The 18146-nt window shown below is 39.8% G+C and overlaps 2 protein-coding genes across 3 annotated transcripts in view; one reads left to right on the top strand and one right to left on the bottom strand.

Moving 5' to 3' along the window:
* Positions 1-18146, bottom strand: part of zcchc24 (zinc finger, CCHC domain containing 24) — a 65571-nt gene that overhangs the window by 6033 nt on the left and 41392 nt on the right. Inside the window, exon 4 of one of the 2 annotated variants that reach the window (XM_080017126.1) lies at positions 17470-17512. In XM_080017126.1, coding sequence (XP_079873252.1) covers positions 17470-17512 — 43 coding nt within the window. Of the gene's footprint in view, positions 1-13217; positions 17513-18146 lie in introns of those variants that run through there. The other variant, XM_080017125.1, reaches the window with a different exon arrangement.
* ppifa (peptidylprolyl isomerase Fa) lies at positions 6250-11847 on the top strand. Its single transcript, XM_080017127.1, has 6 exons — positions 6250-6401; positions 6863-6893; positions 7226-7314; positions 10231-10327; positions 10858-10933; positions 11116-11847. Exons 1-6 carry the CDS (start codon positions 6258-6260, stop codon positions 11273-11275), a joined length of 597 nt encoding a protein of 198 aa, XP_079873253.1. The 5' UTR covers positions 6250-6257; the 3' UTR covers positions 11276-11847.

Genomic DNA, 18146 nt, shown 5'->3' with positions numbered 1-18146 from the left:
AAAGACAAAAAAAGAAAAACCACAGATAAAACATCATCTTATATAAGAGTGTTTTTATCCTCGTTTGAAACGTGTTCTTCCAAGACTACGGGCGTTGGCCGTGACCTTTGACCCCTGCGACTTCCAGGTTGGAAAACAGTGAACGAACTGGAATTCAACACACAACACCTCTCTCTCGCTCTCTCTCTCTCTCTCTCTCTCTTAAATCCCGAATAAGTGCACTGTCCCCAGGTGGAGCTGGGTGTGTGTGTGTGTGCGTGCGTGCATGTGTGCGTGCGTGTGTGTATATGTGAATTCCAGCGAGTGGAAGAAAGCTGAAAGTCACTGAAGAGAAAAGGGGAAAAAAAAAAAGACCGAATGCAAACTAATAAAAACTCAGTTTGCATTAATGTTTCTCCTGTCCTAGTGGATTTTTCCTTTCTTGTTTTCTCTCTATCAAACCATCCTCGATCAATTTTTTTGGGTGATATTTATTGTGATTAAATGTCGTCGTCCCCCCTTTTTAAATTCAGCACCGTTTTGTTCACAAGTGCATGTGTGCCAAAGGTTCCTGTTTTGATTCATCTCTTTGGACTTAAACATGCTTCAACAATTTTTTTTTTCTTCTATTATCTGATTCATATTTATTATTTTTATGCAAATGTATGTGCGCTTTTATCATTTTCTTTTTATTTGTCTTTTATCGTCGTCCCATTTTTTTTTTAATGAGCCAGATAAACCACATCACTAAAGTTTTGCTTTACGTTTGGAAAGTTGGTGTAAGTGCAGAGCTGTGACATGAAGTTTTACAATCATGATATTTTATGTTATGAAAAAAAAAATGTTTACTTGAGATGTCCCGTGATACTGGTGAACTTCATTAATCAAATTGATCATTTATCAAAAACAAAATAAAACACTGCAATGATTCCAAAATACTGTTAATCCATTTAAGGCTTAGAAACACACACACGTGTGCGCACACACATACACACACACACACACACACACACACACACACACACACACACACACACACACATCTAATACCCCCTTTTGTCTTTTGTTTCTTCATTTACCATTATCCTGTGACTGCATAAAAAAAATACTAAAATATCCAAAATACACCGTACATGGGTTATAAAAAGTAAAAGCGACATTTTAAGTTGTCTTATATTTCACTAGTTTCTGTAAGCTCACTTAAATTTTATTTTCCTGTTTAAACCATTGTTAACGCAGCTGAAATGTCCAAAAAACCTAAAAAATTTCTCTTTTTTTACAAAATCGATTGTCTTTTTGTGAGAATGTGTGAAATATCCTATAATTTTTTTTGGACATGATATGATCTTTTGATATCCCTATTCTGCAAAAGGAAAATGTGGTTGTTTTTTTTTCATATTTTATATAATTTCACATTTTAAATTATTTTTGTCAATTTTTTCATGACTGATTTAATTTGGTTTAAATGAGTTTATGCCGTAAATGAAATTGAAATGCTCGTTGTTGAACACTAGCACGCTTCCATCTGGAACGCAGAGCACGACCAGACCCATGTTGTCGTCGTCAGAGTTGATCAAATCACCTGCAAATGGCACGTAACGCAGTTAAAAGCATTAGATGTTCTATTGGTTTGTTTGTTTGTTTGTTTGTTTGTTTCTCAAAGACAATGCACTGCCACATTGGGACGTGAGGATGGCCCGCAGGGCGTTACAGTCAGGGGTCGAAAATCCGGGTTCAGAAAGTAATCCATTGCACTCCACTCTGGGATGTTGAGCCAACCAGTGAACTGATGATCAGCTGGATCAAAAACATGGAAACAGGACTTGGACTTTCTGGACCTAGAATTTTACACCTTTGGTTACAGTAACTACGATTTTTTTTTTTTTTTAATCCCTCCACAAAGTCACACTCAAGAGAAAACTAAACTAAGAAAAAAAAGGCTGATTCTCTGATCGCCCCACGCCCCGTCACAAACTGTACAGTCTGGTTGAAGTCGGTGAATGAAAAGTGGGTAAAGAGGCGGGAAAGAAAAATGCAATTAATATGTTTTAAGTGAGCGTGCATTGAGGAGGGCCCTCCACCACCCGTTTCAGATGGAGGTATAGGGTGCAGCTGGGGAGGGCCAAGGGAGGCGTGCTAAGCTGAGGGATGCGATGTACATAATGTAAATGGAAAGAAATAGAGACATGTTAAACAGAAATGTATTCAATTTGTCCAGGGGGAGTGTGCATAGTGTATTTAGAATTTGTAAAGCTTGCATCCTCCCTGTCAGACATTTGAATGGAGAAAAGGAGGAAATGAGTGTGTTCGATGGCGTCTGCTCAGACCTCTCTAACTACACGCTTGTTCATCTATGTAATATACTTTATGTGCCCTCCACGTGGGGCGTCGGAGATAAGAAGAAGAAAAAAAAACAACAAAAAAAAAAAAGCCTACCCTTTGTGTAATATTGAACTTCTGTGTATTACCTGTGTACTTTATAAAGGTGCTACAAAAAAAATATGATTACCAACCTTTTAGGGTATAATTGGGTCTTGGAGACGTAGGAGCCGTGATCCCGCTTCTAAATGTTGTTTCCAAATTTACAGTTTGTACTATTTTGTCAAATTTTCGATTTTTATGCAATTTGGCAAAATACGCTCTAAAGGTACAATCTGGAGGGATTGGCACGACAGGTGACAGGTGTCTCTTTGCTTTTGTACATTCTATGTACAATCATTTCATATTCTAAACTGGTCAGAAAAACATATTGTGATTTTTAGTCTTGCAAATCTGTATGTAGTATAGATGACGTGACATCCTAATATTTATCTAATAAATATGTATTCAGATGAAACACATTTAATGCACTCTCGTCTGTGTCTGAAATATCTGCTGCAATATCCGGTACTAAAATTTCAAAAGCCTTTTTTCATCATAATAATAGTAACAACAATCTTGAAATAATTTGAAGTCGAATTAAAGTATTATAATAATTATAAATAAAGCTGCAGGCAGCCCATACACAGGGTCCAGTTTATACGTTTTAGGCACATTTTACATTTTTGGGTTTTTGTCTAAATGCAGCGAAATATACTAAACTTATAAACATAATGTAGTTACGTCCATGTCCTTCCACTAATCAATCTTACAACCATTGATTTTAAGTGTTGTATGAGATAAGTCTGTTCTAAATAACAGTTCTAAATAGCTGAATTTACAGTTTTAACTTTGTAAGTATTTGTCAATACTACAAACACTTTCTGCGTTTTCATTAAAGTTTAGCCTAGCAAAATGATATATGATTTATCTATGACCTTGATTTAAAAAAGGGTTGTTTCTTTTTTTACTTTAAAGTAAATATTTTTACTGTCATAACTTGTGTATGTCAGTACAACTGGAGTCTCAGTGACGGTAGCTGACGTTGTGTCTCGTGGACGTCAAACCATGACGTATTCACAAAGAATTGCGATAGCAGTTAAATTTACGTAATTTAATTGTATGACTTTCTTCCTTGGATTACATTTTCAATCAGTTATGTTTCCATGAAATACCAAAAACGTTGTGGTATTTCATTGAGTAATTACCATTGCACAGCTTCTATTTTTCCGACGCCCCGCTGGATGTTGAACGCATCACTCAGTCGCATATTTCAGTGGAATCCACTCGACTTGTGGTGACGAATCTTTGTGGAATACTTATCCGACAAAGTGATTGGAACAACAGAGATAATATATATATTATATACATAATAATATATCAGTGCATCACATCTACAGACATCTACCATGTAAGAAAGCACATAAGGTACATAAATACACGTGTTAATCGATAGTTGGTAGTGTCGAAACACTACAGAGTGAGTCTACACTGTACACTGGACACGGTACCAATGTACATTCTGAATCAGAACCTGTACATTTATCGTAAATAGTATGATGACATCATAAAGCGTCTTCCTGTAAATCTCACCTCATTCATTTTGTTTACAAATACTGGCGTGTCAGTTAAGCAAGACCAGCGGAATATTTCGGGTCAAAGTTGCTCGATTTCTCACTAATATCTGGATCAGGGGTCTCAAACTCAACTTACCTGGGGGCCACTGGAGGTCGAGTCTGGGTGAGACTGGGCCGCATCAAGTGTTCCACAAAAAAAGGGTTTCATGTTTTTCCAAAAAAAAAAAAGTACAACTGATCCAATCTTCTCAATCTTTATGAATAACAGTTCAGAACATGAAGGGTTCTTCAGAACACTGGCTTCTCTTACCTACTGCTTGCTGCCAGAGACCTGGCAGCGCTTCCTCTTACACAGCGGAGCCACGTTTGGCTCGAGGGAGGAAGCGGTCGAGACCCTCAGTACGGCTTGAAGATGCTCATCAGTAGGTTTGGACCTGTGCCTTGACTTATTAAAGTTCATTGTGGAGAAGAGCTTTTCACACAGATCGGTCCATGTTACTCCACCTCTCTTAACTCTTAACATCAAGTGCATTGTCTCATGTTTTATATCTTTTAATGTCTTGCTGTTTTTGATGAAGCTGTCACGAGCCTGAGCTACGGTAGCCCATAAGTGATAAAAAAATATATAAAACGCCCAGGGCAACGACTCTGCAAAAAGGTGCGCGTGAGAACAACACGAAACTTTGATGTCAAGTAGGGGGCCACAAAATATCGGCCCGCGGGCCTCAACTGGCCCGCGGGCCGCGGGTTTGAGCCCCATGATCTGGATGAATATGTATGTGTATAATAGTATGTGGATCAATTTGGATGAAATTTAAACCAATAGATCCTTGTGAAATATCGGTTTAAACGACACCTCAACTCTGTTTGTAGCTTACGTCGTTGTTGTGTTCCAGAGCCTTTTAGCCGGGTTGTACATACTGCGGCGTGAAATGCATTGGACCTCGTCTGTGATGTTGGTCAAGTTTGGTCCGTTTTTCGTTAATATCTGCTCTGTATGGGGACGGATTTGGATGAAACTTCAACAGCGAGGTGTTTGTGACATACAAGGTTCAAACAAGATGTCAATCGCATTTGTGGGTTCGGCGGAAGTTTGTGTTCCAGGTAGTTTTAGGCTTCGACATTCCGAGGATTTTCCCGGAAAAATAACAATAGGGTTCCACATCCACAGACTGGACACCTGATAATCATAATAATAATAATAATAATAATAATAATAATAATACTGTAGATCAGTGTTTCTCAAACGAGGGTACTCGTACCCCTAGGCGTACTGCAGGGCAGACGTCGAAAAAAAAAAATGTGTTCAAATATATTGGTTACATATAATGTTAAAAAAAAGAAACACGCACATATACGACACACAAACAGTAGATCATTTTCACTTTTTTTCAGCGGAGGGAAACTCAGCTGAATAAAATATGTGAGGGGGGGGGTTACGCCCCTGAAAACCACTGGTGTCGGCGCTGCAGGGGGTCCTGTTCGTTGACCACGTGGTGGCGCTGCCATCACTGATTGATCCCATTAACCCCAAAAAAAAGGCTCAAACAGCATCAGGACGAATCGAAAATCCCTTCAACAGGAACCATTATTACATCCCAAAACATTGATTCCAAAGCGAAAACAAAAGGTTTTTCGATTCATATCTGTGGCGGACCAAATGATCCAAATCAATACATGAAATGCACCGTTTTATTTTTTAATCATTCCTTGCAAGCGCTCCAATTACTATTATGAATATTTATCAATAGCCATGTTTACAATAGCTCTGCATGTAATTCATTGTGTTTCTACTCAACCTCAACATTTTAAAAAGCCGTTTTTCATAAGGATGCTAATAATAAGCTTTCTTTAACCCAGAGCTTTATTGATATTTGTATAATTCCAACCTTTAATGACGCAAACGTTTTCTCAGACAGCTAAACGTCGCGGTTAGAATTGTTTTAGCATTTCCTAAGATTACTGAACACCACACAAAGTAAGATGATGTGGAATATGATATATATTATTATTATTATTATTATTATTATTATTATTATTATTATTATTATTATCATAATATTAATACGATGACCTCCGACTCCTACCACACAAAACCAGGAGTCTGGATCCGCCTTTCGATGGATCAAATCGTCGATGAATTGTGGGACTTGCTCAGTTCAAAAGAAAATGTTTATTTTTCATTTGATCTTAAAGGCCATTTCTTTTTTTTTTTATCTTATCTCTTCTCTTTGCCCAACTTATCTTTTCTTTTTTTCTTATCTTTACTTTTTTTTGTTTGACAATCGCGGAAGTGTGACGTCACACGCAAACGCCAGCACCGGGTACTGCCGCCGTGCAACGATGCTGCGACTGAAAAAGCGCATCAGATACTGTTCCCTGGGTGTCGCGGTAGCCGGGCTGCTCTCCCCCGGACCCGTCGCCAATCCCGTTGTGTATTTAGACGTCGAGGCCGATGGCGAACCCCTCGGGAGAATAATCATAGAGGTAGCTAGCCTTAGCCAACGTCAGCTAGCCACCGGGAGCGTGACGTCACGGCTGTAGTGGGAACCACCTCTACGATATAATTACGTTCAAATTCAATGAACTATCGACACCACCCACTATAAATGTGAAATATTCATTTGTTGATCATTACTATTTGTATAGTATAGCTTGTACTGCATGTCCCTCATTGGATATACTGCTGGCCTGTTGCACTCATTACAAATACTAGTTGTACAGCTCCGACTTGATGAATATGAATATTTAGTTGCTTCATATTTTTCCTCCAAACTTTTCCTCTTTCTTTACTTAGTATCTTATTTAATCATTTGCTGCCTGCTCTGCATGGGATTGTAAGAGTCACCAACAGCCAGTCAGCCAAGCCCCTCGTATCTGTAAGAATACTTAGGATTCTTTCATTCTGATCACTTTTAATTCTCAGTATTATGTGTTTTGTTTTGCAGCTCAATGCAGACATCGTACCCAAGACTGCAGGTATGCCCCTCAGTTAATATACGGTCCATATCAGTCCATTTGAGTTAGCCATCTGGATGAGCTAATTAGATACAGATAATAATGATTAAAAATCACGTGGATCAGTGCATGTCTGGCTGACAAACATGGCAGGACGTGTACTTTCTCAACCTGAAATTGGCTGGAATAATAATATCATGAATAATATGCATAATGTCTGAAAATTATGCACAATTCAAACATTAATATTTGTGTTTTAAACACTCCAAAATAACTTAATACTGGAGGTACACTATACTCTGTTTGTATTGATCTGTATGTAAAAACCATATATTTTTATTTTGTTATACCAGAAAACTTCAGAGCTCTTTGCACTGGGGAGCACGGTTTTGGATACAAGGACTCTGTGTTCCACAGAGTAATCCCTGAGTTCATGTGTCAGGTAAGGCCATGGTTCTCAACCCTTTTTTTAAGGTGTGTGTAACCCCCTCATGCGATCGGGGCACATTTTGTGCACCAGTCTCCATCTCCAACCGATGTGTGTGTAAGCCATGCGCGCTCCGGTGATGGGGCGCCCGCGACCAGTGCACCAAAACAGTGTGTTTTTATTAAAGATGTAGGTTATTTTATTTCACGTCTGCTTATGGAATGAGCGTGGGTATGGAACAAAACCGTGCGCAATGTGGACACTTTCTCTGTGACTCGCTCCCCGATCACCCCCTCTCAATGCGTTATGCGCAGAAAGTAATCTTAGAGTCTACGAGCCGTGCCCCGTTCCTTCATGCCCCCCCCCCCCCCATGTGACAGTGAGAGGAAGTGGCAGTGGTTTTGCTTGGTTGGAGGTTGAAGTCGGTGCCCTGCCATGACGCAACGGAATTTGGACCAGTCGCGACACGGGGAGCGCTCAGAACGAGATAAAGACAAATGACAAAGTTTGCCTTGGGACCAGCGCCGCAAGAACTCAGATCACAGCGTCAGCTTGTTCTGAACACATCTCTTTGGTCCAAAACTTCTACTTCTTTTGAACTGTTACCTCCACCTTAACCCTCTTAGGTCCAAGCTGAATTCAGAGAAGTGTTGGGATTTTGGTGCGGTCTGATATTTACCTAAATATAATCAATTTAACACACTCTTACTCCAAAGTGGTTGATTTATCTATTCAGTCACAGCTACATTGATATGCCTCCAATAGTTTGCCCAGTATCATTATGCAGCTTTTAGATACATCTAACACACACAAGATATAGAGAGTATGTTTTTGGATTTTTTTTTGTTGCTGCCAGAAATGTTGTCATAGTATACACTACAATATATTGACAAACTGTTTTGTCGATACAAAAGTTGTTCATCGAGGTCTTGGCTATACTGTATAGTGAAGTCAAAAAACTTGATCAAATCTGATGTCTAGATAGGTAAAAAGGTTTTACGACAGCTGTTCACAACTTTATTTCAGTTGACCCAAGGTGTGAGAGAAGCCATTTGCTAATGACCTGAAAATTCATGACCCTCTGGTGGGGGCCATTAGGGGTGTCGACGCAGCAGGCTGGGCTGGTCCATCTCTCCGTCAGACTGTCAGACAAAGGAAAGAGGTTGTAGGCTAGTGGGAGTGGGGAGAGTGAGCAGTGCAAGAAATGTAAGAAATGTTCTTAGCTTTGAAAGATTTATTGAAAACGTCACTCAAACTATATACAACTCCAAAAATGGTTTGAGAGAGCAACTAGAACCAGCAATCACGTTTAAGTGAAACGAAAATTTGAATTCATGAACACTATGTGTGTGTGTGTGTGTGTGTGTGTGTGTGTGTGTGTGTGTGTGTGTGTGTGTGTGTGTGTGTGTGTGTGTGTGTGTGTGTGTGTGTGTGTGTGTACTGTATATGAGGAGTAGGAGCATGCGGTCTCGGCCTGCTAGATGGTGGAGGTGCAAGAGGATTTTCTGTGGCAGCTTGTAGAGGTGCTCTCATACTGTAAAAACGAATAAAAATCGTAAAAAAGTGTAAGGAAATGTGATATTTACATCAGCAGACACATCTCTACAGACTACATACATCAGACCTGGCGGGGAAATGCCACATATTACATACAGCTCACCAGCTTATGGACTGTATGCACTGGATACACACACACACACACACAAGCCAATACAATAATGCAAATTCACTGGAAACATACCTTGGTCTAGAAAGGCTTATTTTGCGTAATCACTGGGTGACATTTTACTGCATATACTGTATGTATGCCCGTATGTATCAGCTATGGCCTGGACGTGCTGTACAATGCTAAGTTTGCTTAGCAGAAGAAAAATCGCATCTGGTTACCTTGTAACTACCAGCGGTAATGCCAGCTAACTTGACAGTGTTGTCGTCGTGGCAAACAGGATTCCATGAAACGGTCTCTAGCTATCTTATCTAGCTACTCATCCACCCAGCGCTCTGGCTAGCTAATGTTAGCACGAGTGAATGAGTGTACAACATGCAGAAATAATTTCAATGTTAGCTTGTGCTAAAATCCATTGATATGATAAATAGGTGTTGGTTTGGAAAGACAGATGGAGAGAAAATGCAAGGTCTAACCTAATGCCAAATCTAACCTAATTTAATGAATATCATATTTTTCTCAAACGGAAAGTCGGGATTATAAGGTTTCTGGCAATTTTTTTGCCGCGAGCGTATGATTAAAATCACGTGGAGGTAGAAGGAGATTTATAAACCAAAGTCACTTTTTTAACTTGCGATCTCGCCGGTGCGATCATCGACCGGAGAGGGTTAATGGGCCAATCTGGATCAAACTTGGGCGACAAAATGTTGGGACTGCCCCAAGTATACATTTTATTCATCCTCTCTGTGAGTGTGGCGGATCCATGACATCCATGGACTACTGACATCAGTTTTTCATTAACAAAAGCAATAGGGCTCCCACCCTTTTGGGGCTGGACCCCTTATCATAAATATCTGAAAACAACAGAGGGTTTTTCAAAGATTGCAGTCCGGGATACCAAATTGTTGCTAATGTTGTGTCTCTGTATGTTCGTTGATTTTTAACTCTGTAATTGTGTGATTTTGATTTGTCCTTTTTTCTTTGAACATGTTCTTTTATACAAGTTCTGCTCTTTGGCCTCTTGTTTAAAGATATTCAAATAAATTGTGCAATGTTATTGTTGCTACGTCCAGCAACCATTGCTGGGAATGAGGAATTAGAAGATTTCAAGAGTCAAGGTTCTTGTAATCATACAAGTCACAAGTATGGTTATTTGAAGCTCTAACCCTTGGAGCCACTGGGGTAAAGTACAAACCTACACGGTGAAACGTTCCAGGACAATTTTTCCAACACATCATGGTGTAATACAAGCCTTTCTGTCGCAGGGAGGAGACTTCACGCATCACAACGGGACCGGAGGGAAATCAATTTACGGGACCAAGTTTGAGGATGAGAACTTCAAGTTGAAACACACGTGTCCAGGTAAATGTCCAGATAATTCACCGTGGTTCGCTCCCCTGTGACCGCCAATTTCGCATCCATGAGTTCTTATTAAATTGTAATACTGCTGTGTATCTGTAATCGTACATTACCTTGTGTAGCTATGTAAACGAAGCTTCCATCCTTTGACGTGTTTGAGGCTGAGGGGGTGTTCCAGCAGTTAAATACTCTCAGCGACGGTGGGCTCACTAGATGGCAGTACTCAGTAACGTGCTTCACCATCCCCGGGCATAGACTCTATACACTCCCTGAGTAAATGACCTACTTTCTGAGCAGGCCAGCATCCATTTGTCAGATTGTTGACGAACACTTTAGAGTTTGGTTTGTTGCATAATTACCCTCGAGATTGTGTTCCCGAAAGGAAAACAAGTCTGACCCAACATAGGCTCTCAGTCCACCTCATGTGGTTCTCCTGCAACGTGAGACAAACTGATACTACACATAACCACATATTTATATTTATTGTCACTAATGATAATGCAATTTAATTGATTCCATTTATTTTACCATAGGAATCTTATCAATGGCAAATTCAGGGTCCAACTCCAACGGCTCTCAGTTCTTCATTTGCACGAATAAGACACAATGGTACGTATTTGTTTATTTATTATTTTATTCACACACGCCGTTTAAGATTTTTTGATTTTTATATACACATTCCTCACATCGAGTCCAAATTCTACCCTAATTTGCTGGGTGTTCAAGTCAACACTATACGTTTGAACAGTTTTCAGGATATGAGCCCTTTCAGTCTGTTTTACTCCCCCCAGGCTGGATGGTAAACACGTGGTGTTTGGTCAGGTGAAGGAAGGTATGGACGTGGTCTCCAAGATGGAATCCTTCGGTTTGCATGACGGTGGCGTGATCAAGAAAGTCGTCATCAGCGACTGCGGGGAGATCAAATCACACAGCACGCACCTCCTCACATGACTCAGTACGCAAAACATTTCATTATTTACTTCGACCCTTTACTGTGTATTGACGGTTGGCAAACGAGTTATCATGGATGGGTTCCCAATGTAATTCACTAAAAGAAAGCGGACATTGTGATGCAACTGAGCTTGCGTACGAGTATTTTGATTCCACCGGAGAATGTTCATAAAGCCTGACATGTTGAAAATGATGCAGTGGAATAAACTGCAGCCAACGCATACGTATTAGGATCACTACATGTAAAGGAAGAGAGGGGTGGTCTTCATAAATCTCTGGGTCGATCCCTGGAAATGTAGCTATTCCAATATATTTTATACAAACAAAAAAAAAACCACCAGGGGGGATGTTAGAAAGTGAAGGACAAAGGACAAAAGAAAAGGGTTGACTTTGCAATTTTACTTACAATTTGCTCTCTGGTCTGACACTGACTTACATGGAATAAGAGGCAATTTATGCTTGTTTTTCTGCCAGACATGTGAGGGAGTCAAACCACCTCAAATTGACTATTGAGTATGTCGAGCCCTGTGATTTATATACATTTAAAGTGTAGTTGATGAAGTTCTTGTATTTGTAATGGTCATTTTGGTTTTTGTTCCTTTTTGCTGAGCAATGTGGCAATAAAAGACTCCATACAGAGTTCTACTTTGTCCTGTCCTCGTCATGGCGGTTCCCTCTTGTGCTCGGCGATCCCTGCCGCTTTGAACGCTTCCTGGGAATGATCCAGCAGCTTTTTTTAGACACCGGACCTCCAGCGCAGTTCCTATCCGCGAGGACGGGATGTGACATCATGCCCATGACTTCCATCTCTGCAGAACACATCCTCTGGTGTATCAACTGGTTCATCTTCACATGAGTTTTGGCCCATGCGTTTGAAGCCCGATCTCCCGAAGTCAAGTTAAAATCTCCCCCTGATTGGGTATTATGAGCGCAGATGATTTCATCTGTCCATGTCACAAGAAGGACTGGAAACGCTTTGTGTGTGTGTGTGTGTGTGTGTGTGTGTGTGTGTGTGTGTGTGTGTGTGTGTGTGTGTGTGTGTGTGTGTGGGTCGGCCTTCGCTCAGTACCTCTGGGACCTTTTATTTGAAACAAAGTACGTCTCCGGGAGAACGGAGGGAGGCCAGGATATGTCTGAAAGCTAGAGACTGGGTGGTGCTGCTTATCGAGCTAATACTTTATGAAAGTAAATAATGAAGCAATGTGAAAAAGCAGTTCCCGCTCCTAAACGAAACCATATGCGAGCTGACCTTCCATCGTTTGTTTGAATTCTCAGATTACATTGTTGCCATAGAGACCTTCAGTTCTCGCTGTGTTTAAGCTAGCTGATGTTGTAACAAACTTGATATAATTTGGGTCCCACCCTCTGGTTGAGTTTGAGCTATTTGGAATGCATATCCAATATTGTGCGCGGAAACTTGGCAAAGACAAAAGCTTACACCATGGCCAAAATTTGATACCGATGCTAAACAAATAGCATCTCTACAATTTGTGCTCGCTGATCTTAAATACCTTGGGCTTATATATGCTGTCAGTCTGCTGCATACCACCCCTGTCAGTAGGTTGTCCCTCTAGGCTTCTTTCTCTTTAAACGTGTTTATGTCAAATGTTGTCAATAAGATGCAGCACCGAGTGAGTGGTTCTGCTGGACAGTCATGGGGGGAAAATAACCTTTCACAAGGCGTTCCGTCTGCATTACACAATCGCCATGTTTAAACCATTAAAAACCTTCTCTCCACAGTCTATATGCTCGCTCTTACTCAAGACACACAGCTTGCAGATGGACTCGGAGACACCGAGAGCAGGGACATAAAAATGTACGTTCCCCGTAGGGACGCTGGGAGTCTTCCAGAAAACTCTGCAACAGAGTTGGCTGTAACCAAACTCTCCCGCCTCCGTTTCCAGTTCCACGGGGGCATAAACAAAACCACAAAACAAAGCAGTTCTAATTCAATATGACATTTATTCATCAAAGTCTCGACAGATCTAAAGCACTGAAAATGTTTCTCAAACAAACAAATAAGGCACATTTTGGAATGCCATTTTCATGGACATGAAAAACAGACCCGTAGGCGACTTTCTGAGCTCAACTTTTCCTTCGCTTCTCCAATCGGTTCATCCTGACCTCACATCTGCATTCTGTCCAATTCAAATATTACACCATTGCAACATCGCGTTGCAAATATCATAAATGATACAGAAATGGAATAATACAAACATGAGTTTTCAATTGACCACATGTGTTAACAATTTACATTCAGTAAAAATGTATTACTTTATATAGGCTACTCTATCAGTAAATGAGATATTTCATGAATAGTAACGATCAGAAGTTACTTAGAATGTTAAACACACTACGGATCCAACTACTTACTACGTAGAATTTAAATACGTATACATTGCACAAAGTAATATTTCATCCAAAACCAAATACATGCACATGCAAACCTTAGAATAGTTCTTTGTCACACACAGAACACTCCCTTAAACTATTAAAAACATATGATTTCAAAAATTGTTCTTTTATCGTTTTTGCTTTCAGCAAACTACAACTCACAGTTTAACGTGCGTATACAGTGGTGAGTATCAGTCACTAATGTAGGTTTTACATGTTAACACAATACATTTTCATTGTAATAAGTGTTTACAAAATGAATATATGCTACGGTATGGATGGAAATGGCAGCTCATAGGCCTAATTAGTTTCACACAGCACGAATAACACAATATCGATACACTGATAATTTGAAACAAAACACACAAGTACAATGGCTTATAATTGAGAAAAGGTATTAATTATGTACCAGGTTTTAATAACATTTTATGTAGACATCAATATTTCCTTTTTGTAGAGTAACCTTGCTGCATATTCTATACAAAAAGTGTTGTAAAAAATCTTTCCATAAATATTTCTGCAGGATAAGCCCTCAGATCATTGTAAAACACCAAAGAGAAAAATCCCAGCTTTGATTCTTTCTCAGCAATAGGCCCTTTTTCACATAAAAAGCTTCAATATTGCATACAACACTTGAAAGGAGCTAATTTTCTTTGAAAATAATGGCCATCAAATATATACATAAAACAGTCATTTGCAAATATCTTTGTCAGGGAAATAACTCGAGTTGTTCTTGCAAATTGCTTTAAAATTTTCAACATCTATTTAAGCTTTCGAAAATACACATCTTGTCCATAGAAAATAACAAATTTTGAACTGAAAAGGTTCTAGAAAAGTCAAGTATAGGTAATTCAAGACAACGTACATCTGAAAGCAGAGATTTTCCTCTCCCAAATGCTTTGTATCAAATACTTTCATTTGCTTCTCGTCAACGTCTCTGGGTATAAAAACCTAAAAACCCGACGGATAGGAGTCGATATGAAGTATTTCTCATCTAAGTGGGTTCAAAATGCTTCATTGGTATTCGTTCTTCTTACATTTCCGTTACAATGTCAAACAGGAGAGACGGGCTGTCGATCAGACGTGTTAGTTTAGTGTCATCACACAGAAAAACATAAAAGACGTTTCATTAAAGTTCTCATAACGGATTGTTCCCAACCATGTACGGCTAAAATAAGCATCCTACATACAACCTTCTATATTCACATACGCTGTCCTTCCTCCGAATGCACAAATCCAAATAATACACATTGAAAAATGTATTGCGACAATAATTCAACATTCACCGGTACCAGCATCAAACATGAAATTTCTCACAGTCTGGTATGTGGCCAAGTGTATTTATAAAGCCATCAGTGGAGGTTTAAATTAACAATCACAATGGGCAAATAAAAAGCCAGATGCAAGAGAGGTTCACAGCTTTTTTTCTTTTCTTTTTTGGCAAAACCCATTCTGTTGTGGAGACTTAAACATAACATCTTTGTGGATATTCCATGGTGACAAAGTACAACGCACTTCTCACTGCCAGCTGGAGGTGCCAGTTGAGCCCAAGCTCCAATTCAGCGTACTGCCAGTTCAAACTGTCACCATTAATGAAAAGAATGTGTCTCTCTTGGGTTTTTACAACTTCAAACTGAGTGAGATTTAGCACAGAACTGTTAACAAAAGCTCCAAAAGCTCCCAAAGCCAAGACTTTGTCTTAATGGTTGAATGATGCATACATTTTCTGCTTGGCATTTCAGAGTGATTTAGGTATTTTTCAAGGCACGAACATGACATTATACAATATATTCAATCAGATTTTGTACAAATTGGTATAAAAAAATATTTCCATAATCTAAGGTCAAAGTCACTAATTTGACAGTATGCATATCAATACTGATATCCCATGTCTCACTTTAGAGTAATGTTATATATGTAAACAGGTAGTAGGCTGTGTACCTCCCTTCAATTAAAGACATTGGTTTATTAACTCAGGCGTCCTTAGTGTAAACGTCATTCACCGTCACTTCCAATGTTTCATTTCATGATCATATATCGTCGCGTCACAGTCCTACATCTCTTCATTTAGCCAGTTTTTCTCTTCACCAACCTGTAGATCATTTCATTTCTCCAATACTTTGTCCCTCTCTTTTAACATTCTTTACACTACAATCCACTTTTGGGCATTTTTCAAGGAGATTTTCACTGTCCACCCTCCAGGCCTCAGGCATAGGCACCGAATGGCAAAAATGCATTAAAGGTCTGACTTATTGTTAATATCTAATCAAGCTTTACATGTGGATATTTAAACAGTCTAAACAGTCTTTAAGGCGCAGAGCTATTTATGGCAAGTAAATAAATGTAAAGATTTATTTTCTCTGTGTATAATATATATCTATTTTTGTTTTTGTAAAAATGTATTCAGAATAAGCCGTTGGCATGGGGCCGTACTGCATGACTATTTTAGAAAAAACTACTGTTATTGCACTGCTGTCCACCACAAGAAAAACTCTAAAACTAATCTGCTCATGAATAGAGATCAACACATTGTAATTATTTAATGTATTGTTTGTAGGTTATCAAGGTTTTGTGTGGCAACATAAATATTTTGACGAGAGGGTAAATAGAGAAACGACGAAGGAACTATATCTACATGCGGAACGATTCTATAAGCCATCCTACAGTAGTTTCTAAACCTTGTGGGAAGCAGTTACACACTATAATGTTATACAAAAACATACAGAAATATTCTCTATGTCCCAGTTAAAATTTAAATTGCACACTAGAAAACAAGAAACAAATAAATAGGCCATTGTAAGCCGGGGATGCATGGCACGTTATCCCTCAGTTAATTCACAGTTAATAAGATGTGCTGTCCACCCCAACACGGCAAGACATTCCCAGGCCTCACATACATTAGACCATCGACCGAGGCCCCGATTCTGATTTAACGCTCAGCACGTTAGCACACACTTCACTTTGCAGGGAAAAGGAAAGCAGGTTTCTGTAAACAAAAAACCAATGAACCCCCAAAAACTGAGGTAATCCAATGAGACGAATAATGATGGCAAAACTGGCAGCAAACCTCTACAGATAATACAACAATACAACTATTAGTTGTTGTTTTTTACACACACACACACACACACACACATATATATATATATATATATATATATATATATATATATATATATTTTGATGGAAGGGGTTATGTAGCGTCTGGTAAACGCGTCTGGCACTGCGACGACGCATGATAAAGGTACAATTTAGTTGTTGTTTTTTTGTTGTTTTTTTTTTTTTTTTTTTACTTTTCACGAAGAGCACTTTGTGGCTGCAAATCCGGCCAGTAAGAGATTGATCCTTGCCGCAGGTCTGACCGGTTGTTTCTCCCGTTTCTGATCCCCTTTCCTTAAACATCGTGGATGCCAAGGATCGTGATTGATAAATACTTTGCTCGGCAGTGCGCTGGGGAGGGAGAATGGGTGCAGTTTTCTTTTGCCAAGAGAGAGAAGAGAGGAAACATACAACCGAGGAATTAAGAGTCACAGACAGCAAAGGCGGCTAATGGGTGTTTTGTAAAAGGGGGCGGACAGATGTGTGGCGACCCCTTCAGAGCAGGGCAAAACTAAAAGCCAGGGGTGAGCGTCAGGCAGCGGGAAGGTCAGGGCCGGTAGGAAGCAAATGTCGGCTGGATATGTGTGGGATTGCGCCGCAGGCTCTCATTTGGATTGCGGATAAAGACCATTATTGCACACGGCGGCAGTAGTAGCCCAGAACTTTGCATTTCTCACACAGGTGTTGCGGGTGCTCCTTACTCTGGTCAGAAACATCCAGGCCGTCCGGTTTCTCCAACGGACGCTGAGGGGAGGAAAAACAAGCAGAGGAACTAGTCATAAGCCACGTTTCAAGGCAAAGAAAACCTACAAACCGAAACACAAAGAACATAAACCCGAGGGGTGGGTGGTGTTCCAAATAAACGGCCGGCAGGTTAACAACACCCACCCACCCAGCCCTCCTTTTCGTCCAACGCTCTCCCAGTCACCCCAGCCCCTTTACTCAAGTGGGAGGAAGGTTTTACAGCCTAGCCGCGTTGACAGCCGGAGGCCATACGTCCGGGGCTCGGTGCTGTACGGGATCGGCCAAACCTCATCACTTAAAATTTTCTGTGGAATAACAGAGCGGTGATGCTATCGATGTGGCTGACATTATCTCACTCTTTTATGGTAACAAACTTCCCTAATGTAAGTAAGGCTGGAACTAAGTTGTGGACATAAACGTTTTCCCCTTTGCTTTCTCTTCTTAGAATGCTCTCAACCCTTTAGACACAATTAGTTCCAGATATTCACTTAAAGATCTTTCCCAATGAAATCCCTTTTTTTTTTCAAGTGCTCTGTAAAAATACTTATATGGTAATAATAATAATGAAAAACAATTATATTCAGTAATACAAGTAACTATGAAAAAAAATCACCTGTATGAAAAAAGATTTTGG

This window comes from Zeus faber (genome assembly GCF_960531495.2).
Source record: "Zeus faber genome assembly, chromosome: 16".
In the NCBI taxonomy this organism is placed as follows: Eukaryota; Metazoa; Chordata; class Actinopteri; order Zeiformes; family Zeidae; genus Zeus; species Zeus faber.
The sequence above is the reverse complement of the archived record's forward strand: the minus strand, read 5'-3'. Positions and strand labels throughout refer to the sequence as shown.

Bases quoted from the DNA above. Each gene is read 5' to 3' on its own strand.
- ppifa (XM_080017127.1), top strand. From the start codon at position 6,258: ATGCTGCGACTGAAAAAGCGCATCAGATACTGTTCCCTGGGTGTCGCG. The intron at 7,315-10,230 runs GTAAGGCCATGG...TTTCTGTCGCAG, and splicing joins TCCCTGAGTTCATGTGTCAG to GGAGGAGACTTCACGCATCA. The intron at 10,328-10,857 runs GTAAATGTCCAG...ATTTTACCATAG, and splicing joins GTTGAAACACACGTGTCCAG to GAATCTTATCAATGGCAAAT.